Below are 19,340 nucleotides of genomic sequence, written 5' to 3' on the forward strand. Positions count from 1 at the left end.
TGCAGATGCAGGATATCTTTCAGATCCACACAAAGCCCGATCGCAAACAGGATACGTTTTTACGATCGGAGGCACTGCTATATCTTGGCGTTCTCAGAAACAAACGCTTGTGGCTACTTCTTCAAATCATGCTGAGATCATTGCACTCCATGAAGCAAGTAGAGAATGTGTATGGCTAAGATCAATAAGCCGACACATCTGTTCAAGCAGTGGAATTGACGAAAATATAGAACCAACTATTTTATATGAAGATAATGCAGCATGTGTTGCTCAAACAAAGGACGGATATATCAAAGGCGATAGAACGAAGCATATTCATCTGAAGTTCTTCTCATACACTCAAGAGCTTGTGAAGAAGAAAGAGATTGAAGTAAGATATGTCCAATCATGCGACAATGCAGCTGACCTCTTCACAAAATCACTTCCGACTTCGGTATTCAGAAAACATGTTCGTAACATTGGAATGCGTCATCAGAAGGATCTATGACTGCTCACTCGAGGGGAAGCTTACGTAGTTGTACTCTTTTTACCTTACTATGGTTTTTCCCATTGGGTTTTCCTAGAAAGGTTTTTAACGAGGCAACATAGACGTTAAGCAAGAAGCGATAGTGACACTGGTCTCCAAGGGGGAGTGTTATAAACGTAAAAAGAATCAAACGTCAATATTTATGGCCGAAACTTTTGACATTATAAACGTTGTGGAGCCCACTGTCACTATGCATGCACAATAACTTCACTTTTTCATTTCTATATAAACGATCGTTTCGATCTTTTGTAATACACAGTTCTTTCTCCTTCTAATAAGAAATCTTCTCTTGTTATCAGTGTTATCTTCTCCTACGGGTATAAATTTTTACTCTTATTTAAATTTCTGATACTAAAAAATCATAAGTTATTTTATAACACGATCTAATTTCTTTTGGCAACATATATTTTGTAAATCGATAATTCGGTGGAGAGATTGCACCATTTATCGATTTGTGAGGGAGAATAGTTCATATGCTGTGTTTTCTCACTTTAAATGAATTATTTTAGGCAAAACTCTGTATAATTAAATTAACTTCCACATTACGGTATACCATCTCATTATTCTAAATATGCTTTACTTTCTTGAAGAAGAAGGCCATGAGAAATACTCTTTCTAATCTATATAATGTATTTGATCAAAAAAAAAAAATCTATATAATGTATATAATAATGTTACATGTCGTGTTGATAATGGTGTGTTCATTTGGAGTTAAAATGTTTTGAGTAAAACTTTGTCCTATGTTCTATTATCCAGTCTACTTCAACAGCCATGACGTGGAGGTTCTCAAGCGTACCACCGGCTTTCCCATGCTTACCAAGGTCACACTCAATCCCTAGTTTTCTTGCAATCTCATAGTGACGATTCTAATATCTCTCTCTCTCTCTACCTTATAGGATAAGCTACGCGAAAGAAATGTTTTCGATACGCTAAGAGACGATTTTGTGGCTTGTTTCGGGCAATGGAACTTCGAACCAGCGGATCTAAACATCACTGAAGAAAGCTCTGTCCACATCTGGCATGGGAAGGAAGACAAAGTCGTCCCGTTTCAACTTCAAAGATGCATTCTCCAGAAGCAGCCTTTGATCAACTACCACGAGATCCCTCAAGGCGGACATCTCATCGTCCACTACGACGGCACTTGCGACGCGATTCTACGCTCTCTATTGCTCGGTGAAGAACACAAAATGTACAAACCAGTTCTTGATTCTTGATTCAAAACTGCGACAATGACATTAACATTAATGTATATAAACTGTGTGTTTTGAATGAAGTAAATGGATTAGCAAAAGTTGTACAAAATGATAAGCAGATGATCAGATACTACTCGGATTATTATCATTATCACTGATCAGACGATCGAAACGTCGTGAATCGTTTGAAACGAGCCTCAACAGATCAACCGCCTTCTTCCTTCCTTTATTACTCCCGCTCTCAGCAACGTACACGATCCCTTCCATAGCTCCTTCATCCGCACCAGACGCAACCGCAGACGCAACTTCCGAACGCGCTTCGTCCCCGCCGCACCTCGCTAAATTCAAAAGCGCGCTGACCGCGTTCTCCTTGATCCGAAGGCTCGAGCCGGTGCACGGATCCAGCAGATCCGCCAGCACGCTGGCTCCGGAGACTCTCCTCATCCCTTCCTCGCTCTCCTCGCACCCGGCGACCTGCGCCATAACCGCCGTCGCGTCCTCCACGATCCCGCACCGCGAGTCCTTCACGATGAGGGAGAAGAGAGCCGGGATCGCGCCGAGGGAGATCATCGTTGATCTGTTCGCCGGGCAGAGAGCGACGGCGAAGAGCGCCTTCAGCGCGTCTTTGATCGATCTCGGGTGCGAGTCTTGGTACCTGATGACGTGGATGAGAGAGAAGATGATGTCTCGTTTCGATCCGACGACGGGGCGGTAAGACTCCTCCGCGATCAATAGGCTGTAGATCGCGGCGGCGGAGGACTGGACCGCGGCGGGGGAGGTGGTGGTGTCGTGGTGGCGGAGCGCGTGGGAGAGCGCGTCGAGCAGGCCGCGAGAGGACATGAGGGGTTCGCGGGAGGTGATGGAGAGGTTGAGGAGGGTCGCGGCGGCGTTTTCCTGGGAGGAGGGGGAGGAGGAGTATAGAGTCTCGGCGAGGTAGGGGATGGCTCCGGCGTCGGCGATGATGGGACGGCTTTCGGGGTCTTGTTTGGAGATGAGCCTGAGCTCGGCTAGAGCGGCGGCTCTGGTCTGCTCGGAGACGGAGCTGAGCTTGGAGACGATGGTTTCTATCGTTCTGCGCTTTGCTGTTTCCATGGCGATGCTATCAATCTCTCTGTATCTCCTTACAAAACCTGGTTTGACTTTTGTTGAACAAAGTCACTTTGCATTAATTAACAAGTTAGTTGGAATAGTATTAACAAAGAACGAAAGAGTCGTCTCATTAGTGGAAAGTTGTTTGTTTACAAGTGTAAATGGAATGTTGTACTTATCCAGGGGGATGTACTTTTTCTCTTACACGACATCTATGTTTCTGTCATTTGTTTGTAGATCATATGGGTTTATTAAGGCCTAGATTGGGCTTTCGTTACGATGTTTATTGTTTTGAGCCGATGAAGTGTCTGGCCCATACACAGCCTGCTAATCTTATGGGTCTCATTATCAAGTGTGTTTTTTTGTCGTTTTTAGATTTCGCCCTATCAAGTATCATCAACTCTGTCTGTACGTCGTTTGTGGTAAATGTAAGAAGTACTCGCTGATTTTTACGGAAGAAAGATATTCACTGTGTCCATTGTAAAATAAACGAGCCAAGTGCACTCTCGTCGTCAGAAAATGAATGTGTCGAAAGCATCGAGATGTTTTTCTTTTTACTCATTTTCCTTTGGCACATAAGTTGGTTTGATTTACGTGGTACGTTAATTTCATATCATAAGACTAAAGTTTCATAAAAAGGAGGTGAAGGAAGATCCTAACATGTCTAGTACAACATAAAGGAAACAGAGTGGGCGAAGAGTGAAGCTAAGACAAAGGAACTTGGCCCCATTTAGTCATAAAGATTCCATTTCGATTTAGAAATTGGAGAAATGGTTCCGCGATGACTGAACCATCTGCAAGTCCGTCGTCGTTTGGCAAGATGTTTCATCACTTATCAGCGTCCTATTTCACATTAATAATAGCCAAAAGTTAATGATTATTTTATAAATATATGATGTAAAAAATGAAGAATATATGAACTACTATAAAGTGAGACTTACTCTCGTGGTCGAGACAACCAAAGAGAGCTAAGAGCTCTGAGCCGTCCATAGTATTCCCCGATGACTAGAAAACAACGCGCAGCTTGTCGAACCGTCAAAATCCGACGCAGCTGATGAACAGTCTGCTGCCTCAAGTTATCAGCCTTCAATTGAATTAACAATGTCAATTAGCTATCACAGTTTATTTAATTAACATTCTAAGACTCTTTAATTTTTTGGTATAATTATAAAGAAGATAACAACGGCACACCTACTGCCTAATGGGTATATTACGAAAGTCAATAGCTTGTAAACAGATTAATGAGAAAATAAATAATTCGATCCAAATGATGAAAAAAAATCTGTTGAGTTCAAAACAAAACTTTGAAAGAGATGTATAATACTTTTGACATATTCTCTTTGCTTTTTCTTCAGCTAATTTAGTACTGTATATAAAAAAGTAGGTGAAAGAAATTTGGCTCTTGGAATAATTAAATTTAAGATTAGTTTACAAAAAAAAAAAAAAAAAAAAAATTAAGACTAAAGAAACATATATTATTATATGATAGAGGGAAAAAGCGGCAAGGAAATGGAATTTAAAAGACATGGCCAATTGGACATCATCTACAAAAAGACAATACGTGAAAGCAACATCTGATCAAATTTTAATTAGACAAACTTAGCCAGCCCATATGTTTGTACATACATGTATGCAAAATATTTGGGTATACCTTTCTATTTAATAAACATAAATATTTTTATATCTTCAAATTATGTTTATATATATTTAATCTGTTAGTTCCGTTTGCAGTTTTTACTTCTCAAATATGTTCAAAGAATACCAATATGTTGGTATTTTCTTACATGTTCATAATAATTTAGAATGTAAGTATAAACGCAAATGAAGTAAAAATAAATATATATGTAGGTTAGAAAATAGAACCTGGCGGATAAAGCCTTCGAGATTTGAGATTTTTCCGAGAGCGACAGCCATTTGTTGCATACCGTCCATGACGGGAGAGGCGGCGAGAGTATCGATAAGAGATTGCTGAAGTTGCTCGAGGCCTTGCGAGAGAGCCTCCTCCGCTTGTTGCGATGAGTGTTGTAGGCTATATATTCCCATCAGTTGTTGCTCCGTCAATAGATCCATTTGCGACACCAATATCTTTAAAAAAAACCACATTAAGTCCATCTCTCCTTTAGTTATGACTTATATAGTTTCTCAAGATATGTTTCTATCTTATATTAGTTTATTGTTATGTATTAGTGTTACATTAATGTGAGCGATATGAAAAGAAGACGAACCTTGATGAGGTCAGATGGACGGAAACCGGCCATCCAGATAAAACAGCGTTCGGCAGGGGACATCCATGTACCGATGATGAGGTGGAAAACGTCAGCTTTAGCAGCCACAGCTTTTAATCGCAAAACCTCATCAAAGTGAGCTATGTAACCGTCAACGATCAACCTTAAATCATTGTCAGATAAGTGAGCCTGAAGACCGGTTCGAATCTCCGACATGTGACGGTTATCTTCCTCAAGCCACCTCCCATATTCCATGTCAAAGATTGCAGCTCCTACGTACGTACAATATGTTAATAGTCATTAATTGCACATATATATAATGTTGTTGGGTCCAATCAATATTTTAATAAAATAAAATACTGCAAATGGTGTTTTAGGTTTCTGTACCGGAAGTGATGTTAGGTCCAGGTGGGCCACAGCCACCAATAAACATCCCCTATATCGACATAAATAATAAGATATGGTAAATAAATTAATTAGCATAACAAGGTTATACTAGTATAAGTTTATAAATAATTTAATTTTCATGTGAAACCTGAGATCGAGCTCGCTGAAGTTCTTGCTCTAACTGGGAAAGTTTTATCCTACTTGATTCTAGCTGTTGCACGTAAGCCTGCACAAACCATAAATTTTATGCATTTGTTATTTACGTATATCATAATATAACTCAACATTACTAGCTCGATTAAGAAATGTTCTATACTATATTCCTGTTGTATTATATATATATACTAAGGTACTAGCTGATGAGGACTAACAGTATCCATTGTAAATATGTGTAACACTATTATTTGACAACAAATGAATATATAGGAAAAATATAAATATTTTGAATAAATGATAATAATATTAGTGGGATGTGAAAAGATAGGGATTTGTAATGGTTACCTTTTTCCTAAGACGGCTTTTGCGAGCAGCTTCTCTATTTTGGGCCAAACGCCTCAATGTCTGAGATAATCCCATTTTAAGCACATTTTAAAACAAGAGGTTAACTTAGCTAATTCGGGGAAAATATGAACCCAAATATAAAAGGTCACTTGAAAGTATATGTATATACAATACACATATGTCTCCTCGGGGGAGACGAATAAACGGGTATGAATTAATGATGATAAACGTTAAAGTACCTTAGCATCAAGAAGTTTGCCTGAAGTCGTAGCCTTCCTCTGCAATGTCAGAGAACAAAGATGGAAATAGAAATAAATTCAGTGGAAAAATATAAACAGAAATGAATTAAGTTAAGTTGACTCATGTGATAAACATTTATATGTAGCTAATCAAAAGCAGCATATATTAGTTTATGAAATAAATTAGAAAATATGTGCAACATATATAACTAGTTATATAATAATGGATGAAAAAAAAGAAAGAAAAAAAGAGGATATTGTTTAATCCTTACATAAAGGAAAACTAAAAAGAAAATAACACTAAGGAAGATTCTGCTTTATTTCACTTTGGGGTTTGTTTATTTATTTGTATATAAAAATTTGTCTTTTTTCATAGAAGTGAGAGAGGTCAAAAACTGAATCTCGTCTGATCCGTTTCCTTTTAGGGATCTGTGTTTGGTTTTTGTTTTATTGGAAGATTTGATAGGACATACACAAATATGAAATGCATGTGCATGCATATATCTAGTATGACATGTAGAGAGAGAATCATATATACACATATCAATATATCATGTACACCACATCATGCATGTTACATGAGTCGACATGCATATATCTCTTTCCAAAATTTGAAATTATTAAAAGTGATGATGATGATGAGTACCTTATCCTCAGAAGCTTTTGGAGGAGCTGGAGTTCGAGAAGTAGAGGGAAGTCCAGATGTTGAAGTTGAGTTTCCCATGTTGTTATTACGTTGATGCTGAAGCATGAGTTGATGATTCTGTTTGTTACTCATCGGAGACTCCGGCTGTTGACTTTCTGCTTTGCCTGAGAAATTTGCTGATCCTGAATCGGTGCTTTCTCCTTCTGACTTGGAACTCTCCTCCTGCAATACATATTCAACATAAACGTACTTATGATAAACTCCATAATTAATAAAAAGTCAGAAAAGACATGATTAATATTAAGGAGGATTTGACCTTAAGCGTATATAAATTGACAAATGGGTATGATTCAAATTGCTTCCAGTTTTATAAAGTCAGGAGAGAAGAGTAATTAACAATTTAAAAATCGTTTTCAGTTTTGAGGCAAAAATAATAGATAGTAAGAGGAACAAGTAAGCTGAAACATGTATATAAAAGAGAGTAAAATGTAAATATAAAAGAGAATGAATATAATTTTTTGTTTTGAAATACCGAAAAAGGAGAAGAAAACAAGAAGAAAGGGTCAAAGAAGAAGAAAGGGTACAGTAGGAAGAGTTTGGTGAGTTCTGATTGGCCATGAAGGGAACATCTCCAGAGTCGTAGCTCCTCCTCCTCCTGCAAATAAAGCTGCAAGTTTACCATCATTACATTTACGCATTTACATTTAACATATGCTCTTAATCAAGTATATGGTATTAAGTATGTGCATGTGTGCGTTTGCTGTAATCTACTGCTAAGAATTAAACACATCATTTATCACGTGGATCTATATATAACATGACACGCTTACCAAATTTAATTACGAATACTTGTCAGCATAAATATATTGCGTGTATATGATATAGAGGAGGTTAGAGAGTTGGTAAAAGAATTTTATTTTATTTTTTATTTTAAAAAGAAAAAAAAAACGAGAAGAGAAATAAATAAAGAAGTCACGCCATCCAAGGCTCTCTTTTGCCTCCGTATCATCACCAAAACACAAACCTATCTAAAGACTTGTTCAGACTCTCTCTCTCTCTCAGCTATATCATTATTTTTCTTTTTCCAGTTTCGTTTTTTATGTAAATTTAGAAAACTTTATTGGAGTTTGTTAAGGAACGCTCACGTCATGCAAAGATTTGAGAGAGGAGGGGCTTACGTGGCTTAGTTTCGTCGTTCCTATACTTAACACCTTGCAGAACGATTGCTTCTTCTAGCTCTCCGAAGTCGAAGCTGGAGGATCCATCTTGGTTACTGTTTCATTTAATAATTCATTATTCAATTAGCACTACAGAAAGAATATTCAGAACTAAAATTAGCAACAAATTATTATTTATATAATATTTTAAAGAACAGTTAAATTATTATAACCTTATTCCTAAACGATCGCCTATGATAAAATGTTTACACCAGAATTACAATTACTACACATGTAACCTATTCCGCATGTTATATATATAGTCCATTTTTAAGTTCATGCGTTGACCATTTATTCTCTTACTACTAAGAATATGACAATTTGAGGATAAAACAACCCAGCCATAGGTAAATTCAGAACTAGTTATATAATTAATATTGAATATTATTAAGAAAATATGACCTTTTATGTTTAACTATGAAAATAAGAAAAATGAGCTTTATGTATGCATACATATGTAAATAAAAGAAGAAAAAAAGAAAAGAATTAGGGGAGGTTTTGTTACATGAATCCAGGAGGTGGAGGATTGTTGCTGAGGCCATGAAGAAGTGAATAAGAAAGATGATGACTATGGTTATGATTTGTAGCCATCTTCCTGGTTGGTGATATCTTCCTCTTTCTTGATCTTCTCTTCTACTTCTGTCTCCTTCTCAAGTCTCTCGTTTCTGTAAAACATTAGTTAGTCTTGAAAAGTTGAGAGAATGGTTCAATAATAGAAACTTTGAGCTTAGGAGAGAGAGATTGCAAGTGTTAATTAATTCTTGATCCAAAGATTACAAATGATTGGAATATGAAAAAGGAACGCTAGTTGATGATGAACATGAAAGTAAGATAGATATTATGTGTTTAATTTATTACCTTTTTGTGAGGTTTTCTATTTGCTTTGAGGTGTTTGAGAAGAAAAGAGGAGAGAGAGAAAGTAGAATGGAAACTTTCTCGTCAAAAGCTTCTTTTATGGCTGAACAGAAAAACAAAGAGGGTCCGGTCCAATCTTTTCTCTTTCAGAGATACATATATACAAATATATAAATATGTGGGCGTCTATATATAGTCTAGACAGGGAAATGATAAATAAACATTACTAATTATTAGTATTTTATTTTTGGTAATCAATTAAATTATCATTATTACTCTTTCTCTCTCTACTTGTATGTGAAGAAACCTTTGTGATTCATCCGTCTCTCCTTTTCACCACCTTTCTCTATCTATTTCCACAGTAATTGAACACAAAGTTCACTTGCTTAACTTAAAAAAAAAAACAAAATACTATATTTATATTTTAAAGGTAAATACGAAGATCTTGTCCTTCACAGACTTTCCTCCCGGCTATATTTTTGTATTGTGTGTGTATAGCTACTTTTTCTGACTAATACTTGAGTTTGAAAAATTTGTACAACAAAACTTGAAAACTATTTACTTGACCAACTTTATTGCTGTCAAGGGTCAAAGCCTAGTAATTTGCGGTGTTTGATCAGAAAGCCAATCTATATACATCCCATACATATAGAAACTGTATAAATAAGTCAAATAAGTGAATACATAAATAAAGAAAAAAAAAGTTAATACATAAATTATAAGAGTTAAATGACATTTATCCTTGTTGAAAAAGAGCTTTAACCAGTGTAGAAGATAGTAGGAAGATTGGATACAAGATTAATTGGACCGAACATAAAATCTAATTGAGGTGGTTTGTAATGAAAAACACTAGAAAAGGGGATCGAGAAGAAAATTAAATGATGATTTGTATTTTAGTAAATAAGATTAAAATAAAAGAGCAGAAAAAGAGGAGGAACCCACTAGAATCACTGACTCCTAGTCCACAATCTCTCCCTCTTTGCAACCGCCTGTTTGTGTTTATTGGCTCCTTTTCATCAAGTCTCTTTTTTGGGCTTGTTCAAGCACATAGTTTTTTATATAATCTATCATCTTTTCTATCGCTCATATTCACGTAGATGCATTTATATACATAACTACGTTTTTGTATAAGTGAAAGGAGTATACATTTGTAAAAAAAAAAACGTTTCTTTTAATATCCTTGCAGCATGTTTCATGAAGTTCTCATTTCAAAGTAGTTTGTGAGTTGTTCTAACCCTCCCCACCCTCCACCCTAAAAAAACAAAAAATTCTCGCATATTATCAAGAATCTTTGAACGGGCATGAAAAGTACAACATGCTTTGTCAAAAAATAATAGCATCTTTATGTTTTGAATATGATATATATGGATATATAATTTTAGTCTAGTAGCTACTCTGCTTCTCTAAATGATTAGATGAATACAACGCCCCCAGCTAGATTATCTAGGTTATTTTATTCGGATGATCTAATGATGTTGTTACGTGATTATAATACAACATGAGAGATCATATAATGTTAAACTTTGCATATATTTAGTAACAACAAGAACATTTTAAACATGTATTTGCATATGAGAAGACAATGTAATATTGTGTCATAAGGAATGTTTGTTGACATGTTTATCTAAATAACAGAATCGAGTGCGTTCCTGTATCCAAATCGTAGCTCTTTTTGTTAAATGACCTTTGGGATGCGGAGGGGGATAACCATAACATGAATATAATTATATGACTACGTGTATAGTCTTCTTGTTTTGATATATATATATAGCAGAGAGTGATATTATATACGTGATCATTTCCTCAAAGCGTAGTTCTTACTTTCTTTACAACATACTATAGTTTTGTAAACTTCAATATCGAACAGCTTCCTCTAATCGGTTAACCTACCTTATTTAAGTTGAGTAAACTATTTCGCTTCTACCAGTTCAACCAAATTATACACATTATATTATAATGACAATTATGTAGACGACCAATAAGATAACACTAATCGGCCATCTTGCATTAATCGTAAATAAACATATGAAAATATCGACAATTATAAACAGCTCAATTATCAAGTGTTATTTTAATTGGATTTGTTTAGTATTATCCTTAATTTTGTTGATGGGTCAACATCCACTCCCCCTGTCTGTCATCACCTAAATCTCAATGCCACATTTCAGATTCCTTTCCTCTATTAGAAATGGTTACATGTTTCCTTTGATTCGTAAACAGCAGTCAATGAGCTTTCGCAAATCTAAATCTGTCATTGCTTTCTTCTTTAATTTGTGTCATAATGTAATCCCTCAACGAAGTTTAGATTTAGATTACCTAAAGTCAACATTAGTTTGTCTATTGAGATAGTGTTTAGATTATCAAACTCATCAGCCCAATATCACAATCTCGCCTAGATAATGCATATTGTTGAATTTTTTGCGTATACATTTGGTGGTTGACGACAATATTTTTTTCCGACGGTATATAATCTAGTCTACTAATTCGAATATGAAGTTCTCTCATTCAATAGTGTATACATACTTGGAAATCATTAGTATAATAAAATATGACATGTTTCCATAAGAGTCATAGAAAAAAGTTTATATTCACTTTTCCAATACTATATTTTGAGACTTTAATATAAACTCCATAGAAAAAAAGTGTTTACGAAGGTAGCAAACATTTCTAACTCAATAACAGCGTAATCAAACCTGACCCAGTAAACTAGTGTTTAAGGCCTCAGTGCAGTATTAACAAAGGTTTAGAGGCCGGTTTCTTTTTTGGTGGGCAGTGTTAGCAACTTAGCATTCTATTTCTTGTAGTTGATCTTCAGTTTCTTTTTCAAATACTGTTTGGGCTACTTTTTGTTGGGTTTAGATGAGGCTCAACATTATGTAGAGTAACGGCCCAAGTGCTTTTTGTAGTTAATCTTCAAATTTTGATCCAAAACTGTTTGGGCTCACTTTTATTTAATTTGGTTGAGGCCCAGCACTATTGAGAGTTGGGCTCAGATTTATGCAAAGGTACAAAAAGAGCTACAAAATCGATACAAAATGGTAGAAAAATATTGTGACGAAGTTGGTGGCAGCACTGTTTAAATAAGTCTGATTAGCAAACTCAGCTTTTGCGGCTGGTATCGGTTGACAGCATTTTGAAATAATCATACAAATTCATACAAATCGTTTTAAACTGTTCTAAACCTTTTTAAATCAAAAGCTGGTTACAACAAGTGTTTGCAGTTGTGACCGGTTGCGGATGGATAAATAAATATAATTTTTTTAAAAATTTTTTTTTAAAAATTTTAAAATATATATTATAAATATATATATGCACATTTTATATATTAATTTAAATTCACAAAAAATATCATAAATAAACATAATATTATTATAAATCATATTATATTAATAATCATTATATTTTACACAATAATATGTTTTTATATTTTCATAATGTTATAATATGTTAATATTGGTAATTTATTATTAAACCGCTGCAATATCTCATAATCAACGAGTCACAAATATTCCTCAAACGCAATAATTTCCAAATGTTATGTCAGTCGTACAAAACACTTAATAACGCTTGGAACCGCAAAACACTTAATAACGCTTGGAACCGTAACCGATGCGTTTGAACCAGTGGCTATGTAAGAGTTTTGTTTTTCATTTTTCTTCTTTACGTTTTCAAATCAAAATACATTGAGAGTTTTAACTTTTAACTATGTTAAGCCAAGTAGTGTCAAAAGAGACAAATTATTATGGTCAGATTTCTCATTCATTTTGATTAATACGCGTTTAACTAAAAGAAATAGATATAGATCACCAAACACTTGGGGAGCGTAAGACCCACTCTAATTGTTTTATCGCCTTTTATTTATTGTTTTGAGACAGATGCTATAAAGACTTAGGAAACAGAACACAACGTAGTGATTCCCACGTTACACCTTTCCTCCTAACCTGTTCCTTCATCACCACTCAATCTCCGCAACATAACTTTTGTAACGTGTTACCTCCCTCCCATCTTAAAAATCTTTTCTCAATCATCTGCCGGCCATGACCCTTCCTTAGTCCCAAACCTTCTTGCGAGGAGAGACAGAGAGAGTGAGAAGGCACCGCAAACCCCCAACTTTGGTGGTTATTATCGGTGGGTCGTGTCGTCCTGGAGCTGTCTCGTTGTTTCCCCACGACGGCGGAGGAGAAAGTAAACGAGTGGAGAGCCATGGACATTGGTGGTCCAACAGATGTACAACACGTGGCTCACGTGACCTTTGATCGTTTCAACGGCTTCCTTGGCCTTCCTTCTGAGTTTGAGCCTGATGTCCCCAAGAAAGCTCCCAGTGCAAGGTTCTTGAAACTTCTCTCTTTTGTTTTATTGGCTTTTAATGAAAATAGGGACTCAAAAAATGAAAATATGGACTTAAAATTTTCATTTAGAAAAAAAGATGAATGTATAAATAAATTTGACATTTTAGAAGATTTTATTTAATGAATGAATAAATTTTCCATTCATTAAAAAAAAAAATTCATGTCATGTTTGTTTTGTTGTGACAGTGCAACAGTGTTTGGAGTATCAACAGAATCAATGCAGTTATCATATGATTCAAGAGGGAACTGTGTTCCTGTAATACTCTTGCTACTGCAGAGCAGGCTATATGATCAAGGAGGATTGCAGGTAGAAGGAATATTCAGAATAACAGGAGAGAACAGCGAGGAAGAGTATGTCAGGGAGCAGCTTAATAAAGGGATGATACCTGATGGGATCGATGTCCATTGTCTAGCTGGACTTATTAAGGTTTCTTCTTCTTTTCCCTTAAAATCTAAATGGAACTTTGAACTTGTTGATGATGATTTGTGTGTGTGTGTTCAGGCTTGGTTCAGAGAGCTGCCTAGAGGAGTGCTAGATCCTCTGTCATCTGAGCAAGTACTGCAATGTGAGTCAGACGAGGATTTCATCAAGGTTGTGAGGCTATTACCTCAGACAGAAGCGTCTCTTCTCAACTGGGCCATCAATCTCATGGCTGATGTTGTTCAGTTTGAGAATGTTAACAAGATGAACTCTCGTAATCTTGCTTTAGTCTTTGCCCCTAACATGTCTCAGGTCAGTTTCTTTATTGTAGTGATTTTATGATCAACACTAGAATGCACAGATGATATTTCAACAAAAGCCTCTGTTATAAGTCTCAAAGCACACTGTCTAGAGAGCTATTTGGTTGTTATATAGCCTAGCATGATTCTGCTACTTTTGAGGTTCCTTTGTTAAGATAACTTGGAGTTTAAGTAGTTGTTTTTGTATTGTGAAATGTGTTGGCTCTTGTGTGTAGATGAAAGACCCGTTAACTGCATTGATGTATGCGGTTCAAGTGATGAAGCTGCTGAAGTGCCTCACAGAGAAAGCCCTGAGAGAAAGGGAAGTCACTTCTCCCCAAGTTCATACAAGATCTAGCAATGAAGCCGAATATGGCGAGAAGGAAGTAGACAATGAAGAAGAAGATGAAGAGGAGGAAGAAGGAGATGGAGTGTACATAATTGAGGAAGTAGGCAGTGAAGCCGAAGGTGGCGAGAAGGAAGTAGAAAATGAAGAAGAAGAAGAGGAGCAAGATGGAGATGGCGTGTACATAATTGAGGAAGAAGCATTGCAGATAATAAGAGTGGTTGCTGATGACCACAAGTCGGAGAGCATGAAGAGTGCGTGTGATGGATCCATTACATCTGATTCAAAGGGAGCTGATGGAGTTGTGCAGCCACTCATTTGCAACCCAGACCACATAGGAAGCAAGTGAAGTTGATGTTTTCTTTTAAGTATTTGTGTTTGGATTTCTTTTATCTTATTATTGCATTATGTAACTTCTAAGTAATGTTAGTTTGTTGTTGAATGGTGGTATGATATGAGACTAACTCTATGGGATGAAAAGCATAAACTAAAGCAAGAAACATCACTTTCATTCCTTAGTAGAAACATGTGGTCATATCAAAAAAGATACAGTTGCTAACTTAGTTTATCAGATAATCTAAACAAATACAAAGATGAGTAACTTGGCGAAGAGAACAGGACCTCTTGCCCCTTGGTTCTTGGCTGTTATTCGAGCTTGACAGAACGGTAGATGTGGCGAATAAACATCCAAGAAGCCAAGAAACTTATGGTTCCAAGAACCAAGAAGAGAGCATAACAGAACAAAGCAGTGTATCCCAAGTAGAAGCTTAACTGCAGAAAGCCAGTCATGTCAGACCTCAGATAGAACAATACTCCATATCCATACATGAACATCGCCGCGAATCCTCCGCACAAGAACGATCTGCACACAAAATCAAATGATGATCCTGAAAGGAAAAGAATGCAGTTCAGTAAAAGAACACATACCTCCACCACCACTCATGATCCTCACCGGATAGCTGAATGTAAGTCAAGATAACACCAACACTCGCACTCAACAAGATGAGCACAATGAACGAGAAAAGCATTATCCCAGGGGAGGTGTATATTTTGAATCCCCACAAGGTTGCGTAGAGTTGGTGCCACTCAAGGGCAACTGCACTGAAAGGTACAAGGCCGCCAAGAAACATCTGGTACAGCTTTCTCCGATACCAGTTCTGTGTTGGAATCTCTCTGGGGTTTCTTTTAATAGCGGAAGGAGGTTGGAACTCTGATAATCCGAAACGGTTACCTAAAACTCCTCCCAACATGAGAAATGGGATATTCAAAAGAGTGTAGATGAGTATGATGATGACTATTGTGCCAAAAGGGAGTGCAGCAGTTGCTCCGTATGTTATTGCCACAGTGTTGAGGACTGAAACTGTTATGAAGAAAGGAACCGTGTAGAGGATCCCCGCGAGACGAACACTCCTTCTCTGCAAAAAAGGCAACAATGCTCAGATGTTTAAGGTTATGCCAACAATAATAGAAGGCACTTGAAAAGTCAATTCACCTGTTTGGTTCCCTCGAAATGGCTATGGAAAGAAGCAGATGTGTAACCAGCCACTACTGATGTTAGAGTGTACACGATGACAAGAGAAGTGAGCAACGTTCCGCGGTTGTATGGGTATAGAAAACCGGTGAAGGCCAATGCAAATAGAGCAATGATCCTGTAAACAAGTCAGAGAGACATGGAACAATATTAAGAAGACCAGTTGTATGCAACAAAGTGTGATAACAGGATTATAGATAACTGAAACTCACAAGATTAGCATTTGAGCACCAGTTCCTAAGAAGGCACAGAGCAAGGAGATGTTGCGAGGACATCTAAACACATCACTTTGTATTAGTTTCCAACCCACTTCCCTTTTTTCTTCTTCATCTCCGTTTGAGCTACTGAAATTAACTCCAAATGATTAAATTTGAACTAAACTACACAAAAACAAGAATAGTCTTGTCACCTTCTCAGTTCATTCTTGAGATGGCGCATGAAGAGCAGAGAAAGAAGTCCAACAACCAAAACAACAACGCTTATCGAGTTAAGAAACGAGAAATACTGAATCTTCTTGCTGATAGGATGAAACGACGCCTGAGAGTACTTATCCATTCTCGTCTCAGACCGTTCTGAACTTAAATTCCAAGAAATCGAGTATGTGAACTGAACATCAACCTCAGCGTTCTCTGATATGTCAATCAGGTAACTCGGAACGCTAAGACTTTGGATTCCAATAACTTCGTCTGCGTTGTAGAGAACATTAAAGCTCAAGTGACTGAATAAATAATACTTAGCATTCTCCTCCCCACCATGAACAGAATAATCTCTCTCTACTTTCCCAACAAACCCCCACAAGGGGAGATCGTCGTAATACATTTGAAAGTAGAAATCTTGAGCAATAGTGTCTCTGAACCTGGCGACCTCACTGGAGGTTAATCTCTTGTGGCACAATACGGAATCAGTTTTGTCCTCCTTAAATTTCAGGTCATATAAAGAGCTCATGAATCGGTCACCATTGAGAACTTCCCCAAGAGTTTCCTGTTTCTCAATCACAGGCTCTACCAAAAATGTAAAACAATCTTGAATCAAACCTCAGGAGTCACACATACACATGTAATGAAGCCACAGAAGAGCAGAGAAAGGCATAAACTTTATCATGTTTAAATTCAAATGTTGAACTAAACTGATGATTGAGAAACCTGACCTGGACGACAGAAGGGCAAATCATAGTATTGATAGGTCTCACTGCAAACAAAGAAAAACCAGAGAAAGGAGTTTTAAGTCAAAACACATTCTCTAGCTTGGATCTATAGCTTCTATACACAATTCAATCTAAACAAAAAGATCTCTTCCTCTCTCAGGCTACTAACTCATTTGGAATCTAAAAACCTGACACACAAAGAGATTTAAGAAAGGGCACCTTGGATTGTGGAGAGGGCCCACTTTGTTGACGAACAAAGGGACATGGTCGCCGGCATTGTATCGGGTAGACGAGCCTGATCCGATCCAGAAGGTCAATGCGAGCAGAGCTTGTAGCAGAAACTGCGCCATGATTGGCACTCTTGAGCTGATTTCGCGAAAGTAACGAATGAGAATATGTGCAAGATGAGTTCATCTTCTATTTAACAACAGACATCTTCTAATCTGACATCAGCTGAAGCAAAACCATACAGAACAGATATAACTAGGAAACGACGTCGTTGGAGAACAAAGTCAAACCTGAAGCAGAAGCTAGAAACAATAATAGTCTACCCCTCGGCCCTCGTTCATGCGGGCCTTAGCTGACCGAAGTGGCTTAGACTAGACCATGATCAGAAACTCCCCCTCAAGGGCCAAGACGGTGAAACATCTTCGATGAACTTCAACCCGGTCGAGAAGAAGGTTACAGAACAGTTCGGTTTAGTTCTGGTCATCAGATTAATAGACATTCGGTTTAGTTTGCTTGCGATTTGGGCTTTTCTTTTATCTTATTAAAGACCCAATTGTTTTTAGGTATCGATTTTCCTGGTATAAAATCTTCGCATCTCAAACGACGGCGCGCCAGGGTTTCTTCCGTCTCATCATCATTCAGGTACCGATCTGCGTCGCTTGTAGCTTTAATCTTCTTCGTTTAGGTTTATGATACTTGTTTTCTCGAGCTATTCTGTTTCACATTTTTCATTACTTCATTTGTCTATTGTTTGTTTGTAGGATCAGATCTTTGAGACAAGCACAAAATGAGGTACCTGACTACATCTCTTACATTCACAGTTGTTTGAATTTAACTCTCCTTCTTCCTATATGCAATTTTGGATGGTTGAACAATCAGATAGGATGCGTTTGATTAATAGGTTTAATTAGCATGTGAATGGCCTAGAAATTACCTAGGTGTATTTAGATAAGTTGAGACACTGGTTACTTGTGTCTCTGTTTGTTTGTTGATTCAATATTTGTGTTACAGTAAGCTTCAGAGTGAGGCCGTCAAAGAAGCCATAACTGTAATCAGAGGCAAATCCGAAGATAAGAAACGCAACTTCGTTGAGACTCTCGAGCTCCAGATTGGTCTCAAGAACTATGACCCTCAAAAGGACAAGCGTTTCAGCGGCTCTGTCAAATTACCTCACATTCCCCGTCCTAAGATGAAGATCTGCATGCTCGGAGACGCCCAGCACGTCGAGGAGGCTGAGAAGATGGGGCTGGACTGGACTACATGGATGTGGAGTCTCTCAAAAAGCTCAACAAGAACAAGAAGCTCGTCAAAAAGCTTGCCAAGAAGTACCACGCCTTCTTGGCCTCTGAATCCGTCATTAAGCAGATTCCACGTCTTCTTGGTCCTGGTCTCAACAAGGCAGGCAAGTTCCCGACGCTTGTTAGCCACCAGGAGTCGCTGGAGGGGAAGGTGAATGAAACTAAGGCTACAGTCAAGTTTCAGCTGAAGAAGGTTTTGTGCATGGGTGTTGCTGTTGGTAACCTCTCCATGGAGGAGAAGCAGATTTTTCAGAATGTTCAGATGAGTGTCAACTTCCTCGTCTCTCTCTTGAAGAAGAACTGGCAAAATGTATGTATTGAATCTCCACTTTTTTCATTTTCTTTTATACTGTTCCTTTTCTTCATTATCTTAACTTGTTCTATCTGCTGCGTCCTGATAACTTTGTAGGTGAGGTGTTTGTACCTCAAGAGCACAATGGGACCACCTCAAAGAATATTCTGAGCTCTCGCTGCTGCTTCAATGGTGGCTAGATACACCTGCACTTCTGTTTTTAAATTTCAGACATAGTAAGAAGTGTGTTGGGGTGACTTTGTTTTGTACGTAGCTTATATTATTTGTTCATGAATATTCAACAAACAAAGAATTTTCTAAACTAAAAAAACTATATGCCAAAGCATAACATATCCCTCCAGCTATGCTTCTTTATATGTTTTAAACTTTACAAAAATCTTTTTTTTTTTCAGAAAAATATAGATTTTAAAATTTTTAGGACATCCCAATTAATTTATCAAAAATTTTACCCTGATGGAGATCGCGTCTGGGCCCATACTAACTAGAGCCCAAGCCCAATGAAAAAGGCCTTGAACTATTACCAAACACCCATA

General features: G+C 37.1%; 5 protein-coding genes and 1 pseudogene across 9 annotated transcripts in view; 3 read left to right on the forward strand and 3 right to left on the reverse strand.

Annotated features, from left to right (window-relative positions):
• LOC106415516 (U-box domain-containing protein 4) overlaps positions 1-3,029 on the reverse strand; it is a 29,784-nt gene extending 26,755 nt beyond the window's left edge. Inside the window, exons 1-2 of one of the 2 annotated variants that reach the window (XM_048757888.1) lie at positions 1,825-2,811; positions 1,706-1,747 (exon numbers count right to left, since the gene is read on the reverse strand). In XM_048757888.1, coding sequence (XP_048613845.1) covers positions 1,843-2,811 — 969 coding nt within the window. In that variant the 3' untranslated portion in view covers positions 1,706-1,747; positions 1,825-1,842. Of the gene's footprint in view, positions 1-1,705; positions 1,748-1,824 lie in introns of those variants that run through there. The other variant, XM_048757889.1, reaches the window with a different exon arrangement.
• Positions 1,245-2,908, forward strand: LOC106413829. Its single transcript, XM_013854569.3, has 2 exons — positions 1,245-1,347; positions 1,423-2,908. Exons 1-2 carry the CDS (start codon positions 1,267-1,269, stop codon positions 1,738-1,740), a joined length of 399 nt encoding a protein of 132 aa, XP_013710023.2. The 5' UTR covers positions 1,245-1,266; the 3' UTR covers positions 1,741-2,908.
• Positions 3,030-3,328: 299 nt separating the features above from the next.
• LOC106346343 (transcription factor TGA9-like) lies at positions 3,329-9,040 on the reverse strand. 3 transcript variants are annotated; one of them, XM_013785641.3, is made up of 13 exons: positions 8,882-9,040; positions 8,529-8,688; positions 7,985-8,079; positions 7,391-7,461; positions 6,807-7,028; positions 6,161-6,199; positions 5,922-5,981; positions 5,569-5,646; positions 5,421-5,469; positions 5,034-5,305; positions 4,672-4,893; positions 3,750-3,892; positions 3,329-3,651 (listed from the first exon to the last, which is right to left on the reverse strand). In XM_013785641.3, exons 2-13 carry the CDS (start codon positions 8,612-8,614, stop codon positions 3,564-3,566), a joined length of 1,425 nt encoding a protein of 474 aa, XP_013641095.2. In that variant the 5' UTR covers positions 8,615-8,688; positions 8,882-9,040; the 3' UTR covers positions 3,329-3,563. The 3 variants fall into 3 exon arrangements, with proteins under 3 accessions (XP_013641095.2, XP_013641093.2, XP_022576305.2); XM_013785639.3 differs by having other exon boundaries at positions 7,391-7,473; XM_022720584.2 differs by lacking the exons at positions 7,391-7,461; positions 7,985-8,079; positions 8,529-8,688; positions 8,882-9,040 and adding an exon at positions 7,123-7,219.
• Positions 9,041-12,768: 3,728 nt separating this feature from the next.
• Positions 12,769-14,743, forward strand: LOC106415735 (rho GTPase-activating protein 5-like). Its single transcript, XM_013856501.3, has 4 exons — positions 12,769-13,206; positions 13,414-13,654; positions 13,730-13,960; positions 14,184-14,743. Exons 1-4 carry the CDS (start codon positions 13,082-13,084, stop codon positions 14,640-14,642), a joined length of 1,056 nt encoding a protein of 351 aa, XP_013711955.1. The 5' UTR covers positions 12,769-13,081; the 3' UTR covers positions 14,643-14,743.
• A 38-nt stretch (positions 14,744-14,781) lies between these two features.
• LOC106415734 (transmembrane 9 superfamily member 5) lies at positions 14,782-17,691 on the reverse strand. Of its 2 annotated transcripts, none has more exons than XM_013856500.3 (8): positions 17,487-17,691; positions 17,188-17,334; positions 16,972-17,012; positions 16,234-16,825; positions 16,037-16,165; positions 15,786-15,942; positions 15,221-15,708; positions 14,782-15,155 (listed from the first exon to the last, which is right to left on the reverse strand). In XM_013856500.3, exons 2-8 carry the CDS (start codon positions 17,316-17,318, stop codon positions 14,939-14,941), a joined length of 1,755 nt encoding a protein of 584 aa, XP_013711954.1. In that variant the 5' UTR covers positions 17,319-17,334; positions 17,487-17,691; the 3' UTR covers positions 14,782-14,938. The 2 variants fall into 2 exon arrangements, with proteins under 2 accessions (XP_013711954.1, XP_013711953.1); XM_013856499.3 differs by having other exon boundaries at positions 16,037-16,168; positions 17,487-17,690.
• Positions 17,692-17,751: 60 nt separating this feature from the next.
• Positions 17,752-19,145, forward strand: LOC106415736 (annotated as a pseudogene).
• The last annotated feature ends 195 nt before the right edge of the window (positions 19,146-19,340 follow it).

The sequence above is a fragment of the Brassica napus genome, chromosome C5 (assembly GCF_020379485.1).
Source record: "Brassica napus cultivar Da-Ae chromosome C5, Da-Ae, whole genome shotgun sequence".
Lineage (NCBI taxonomy): Eukaryota > Viridiplantae > Streptophyta > Magnoliopsida > Brassicales > Brassicaceae > Brassica > Brassica napus.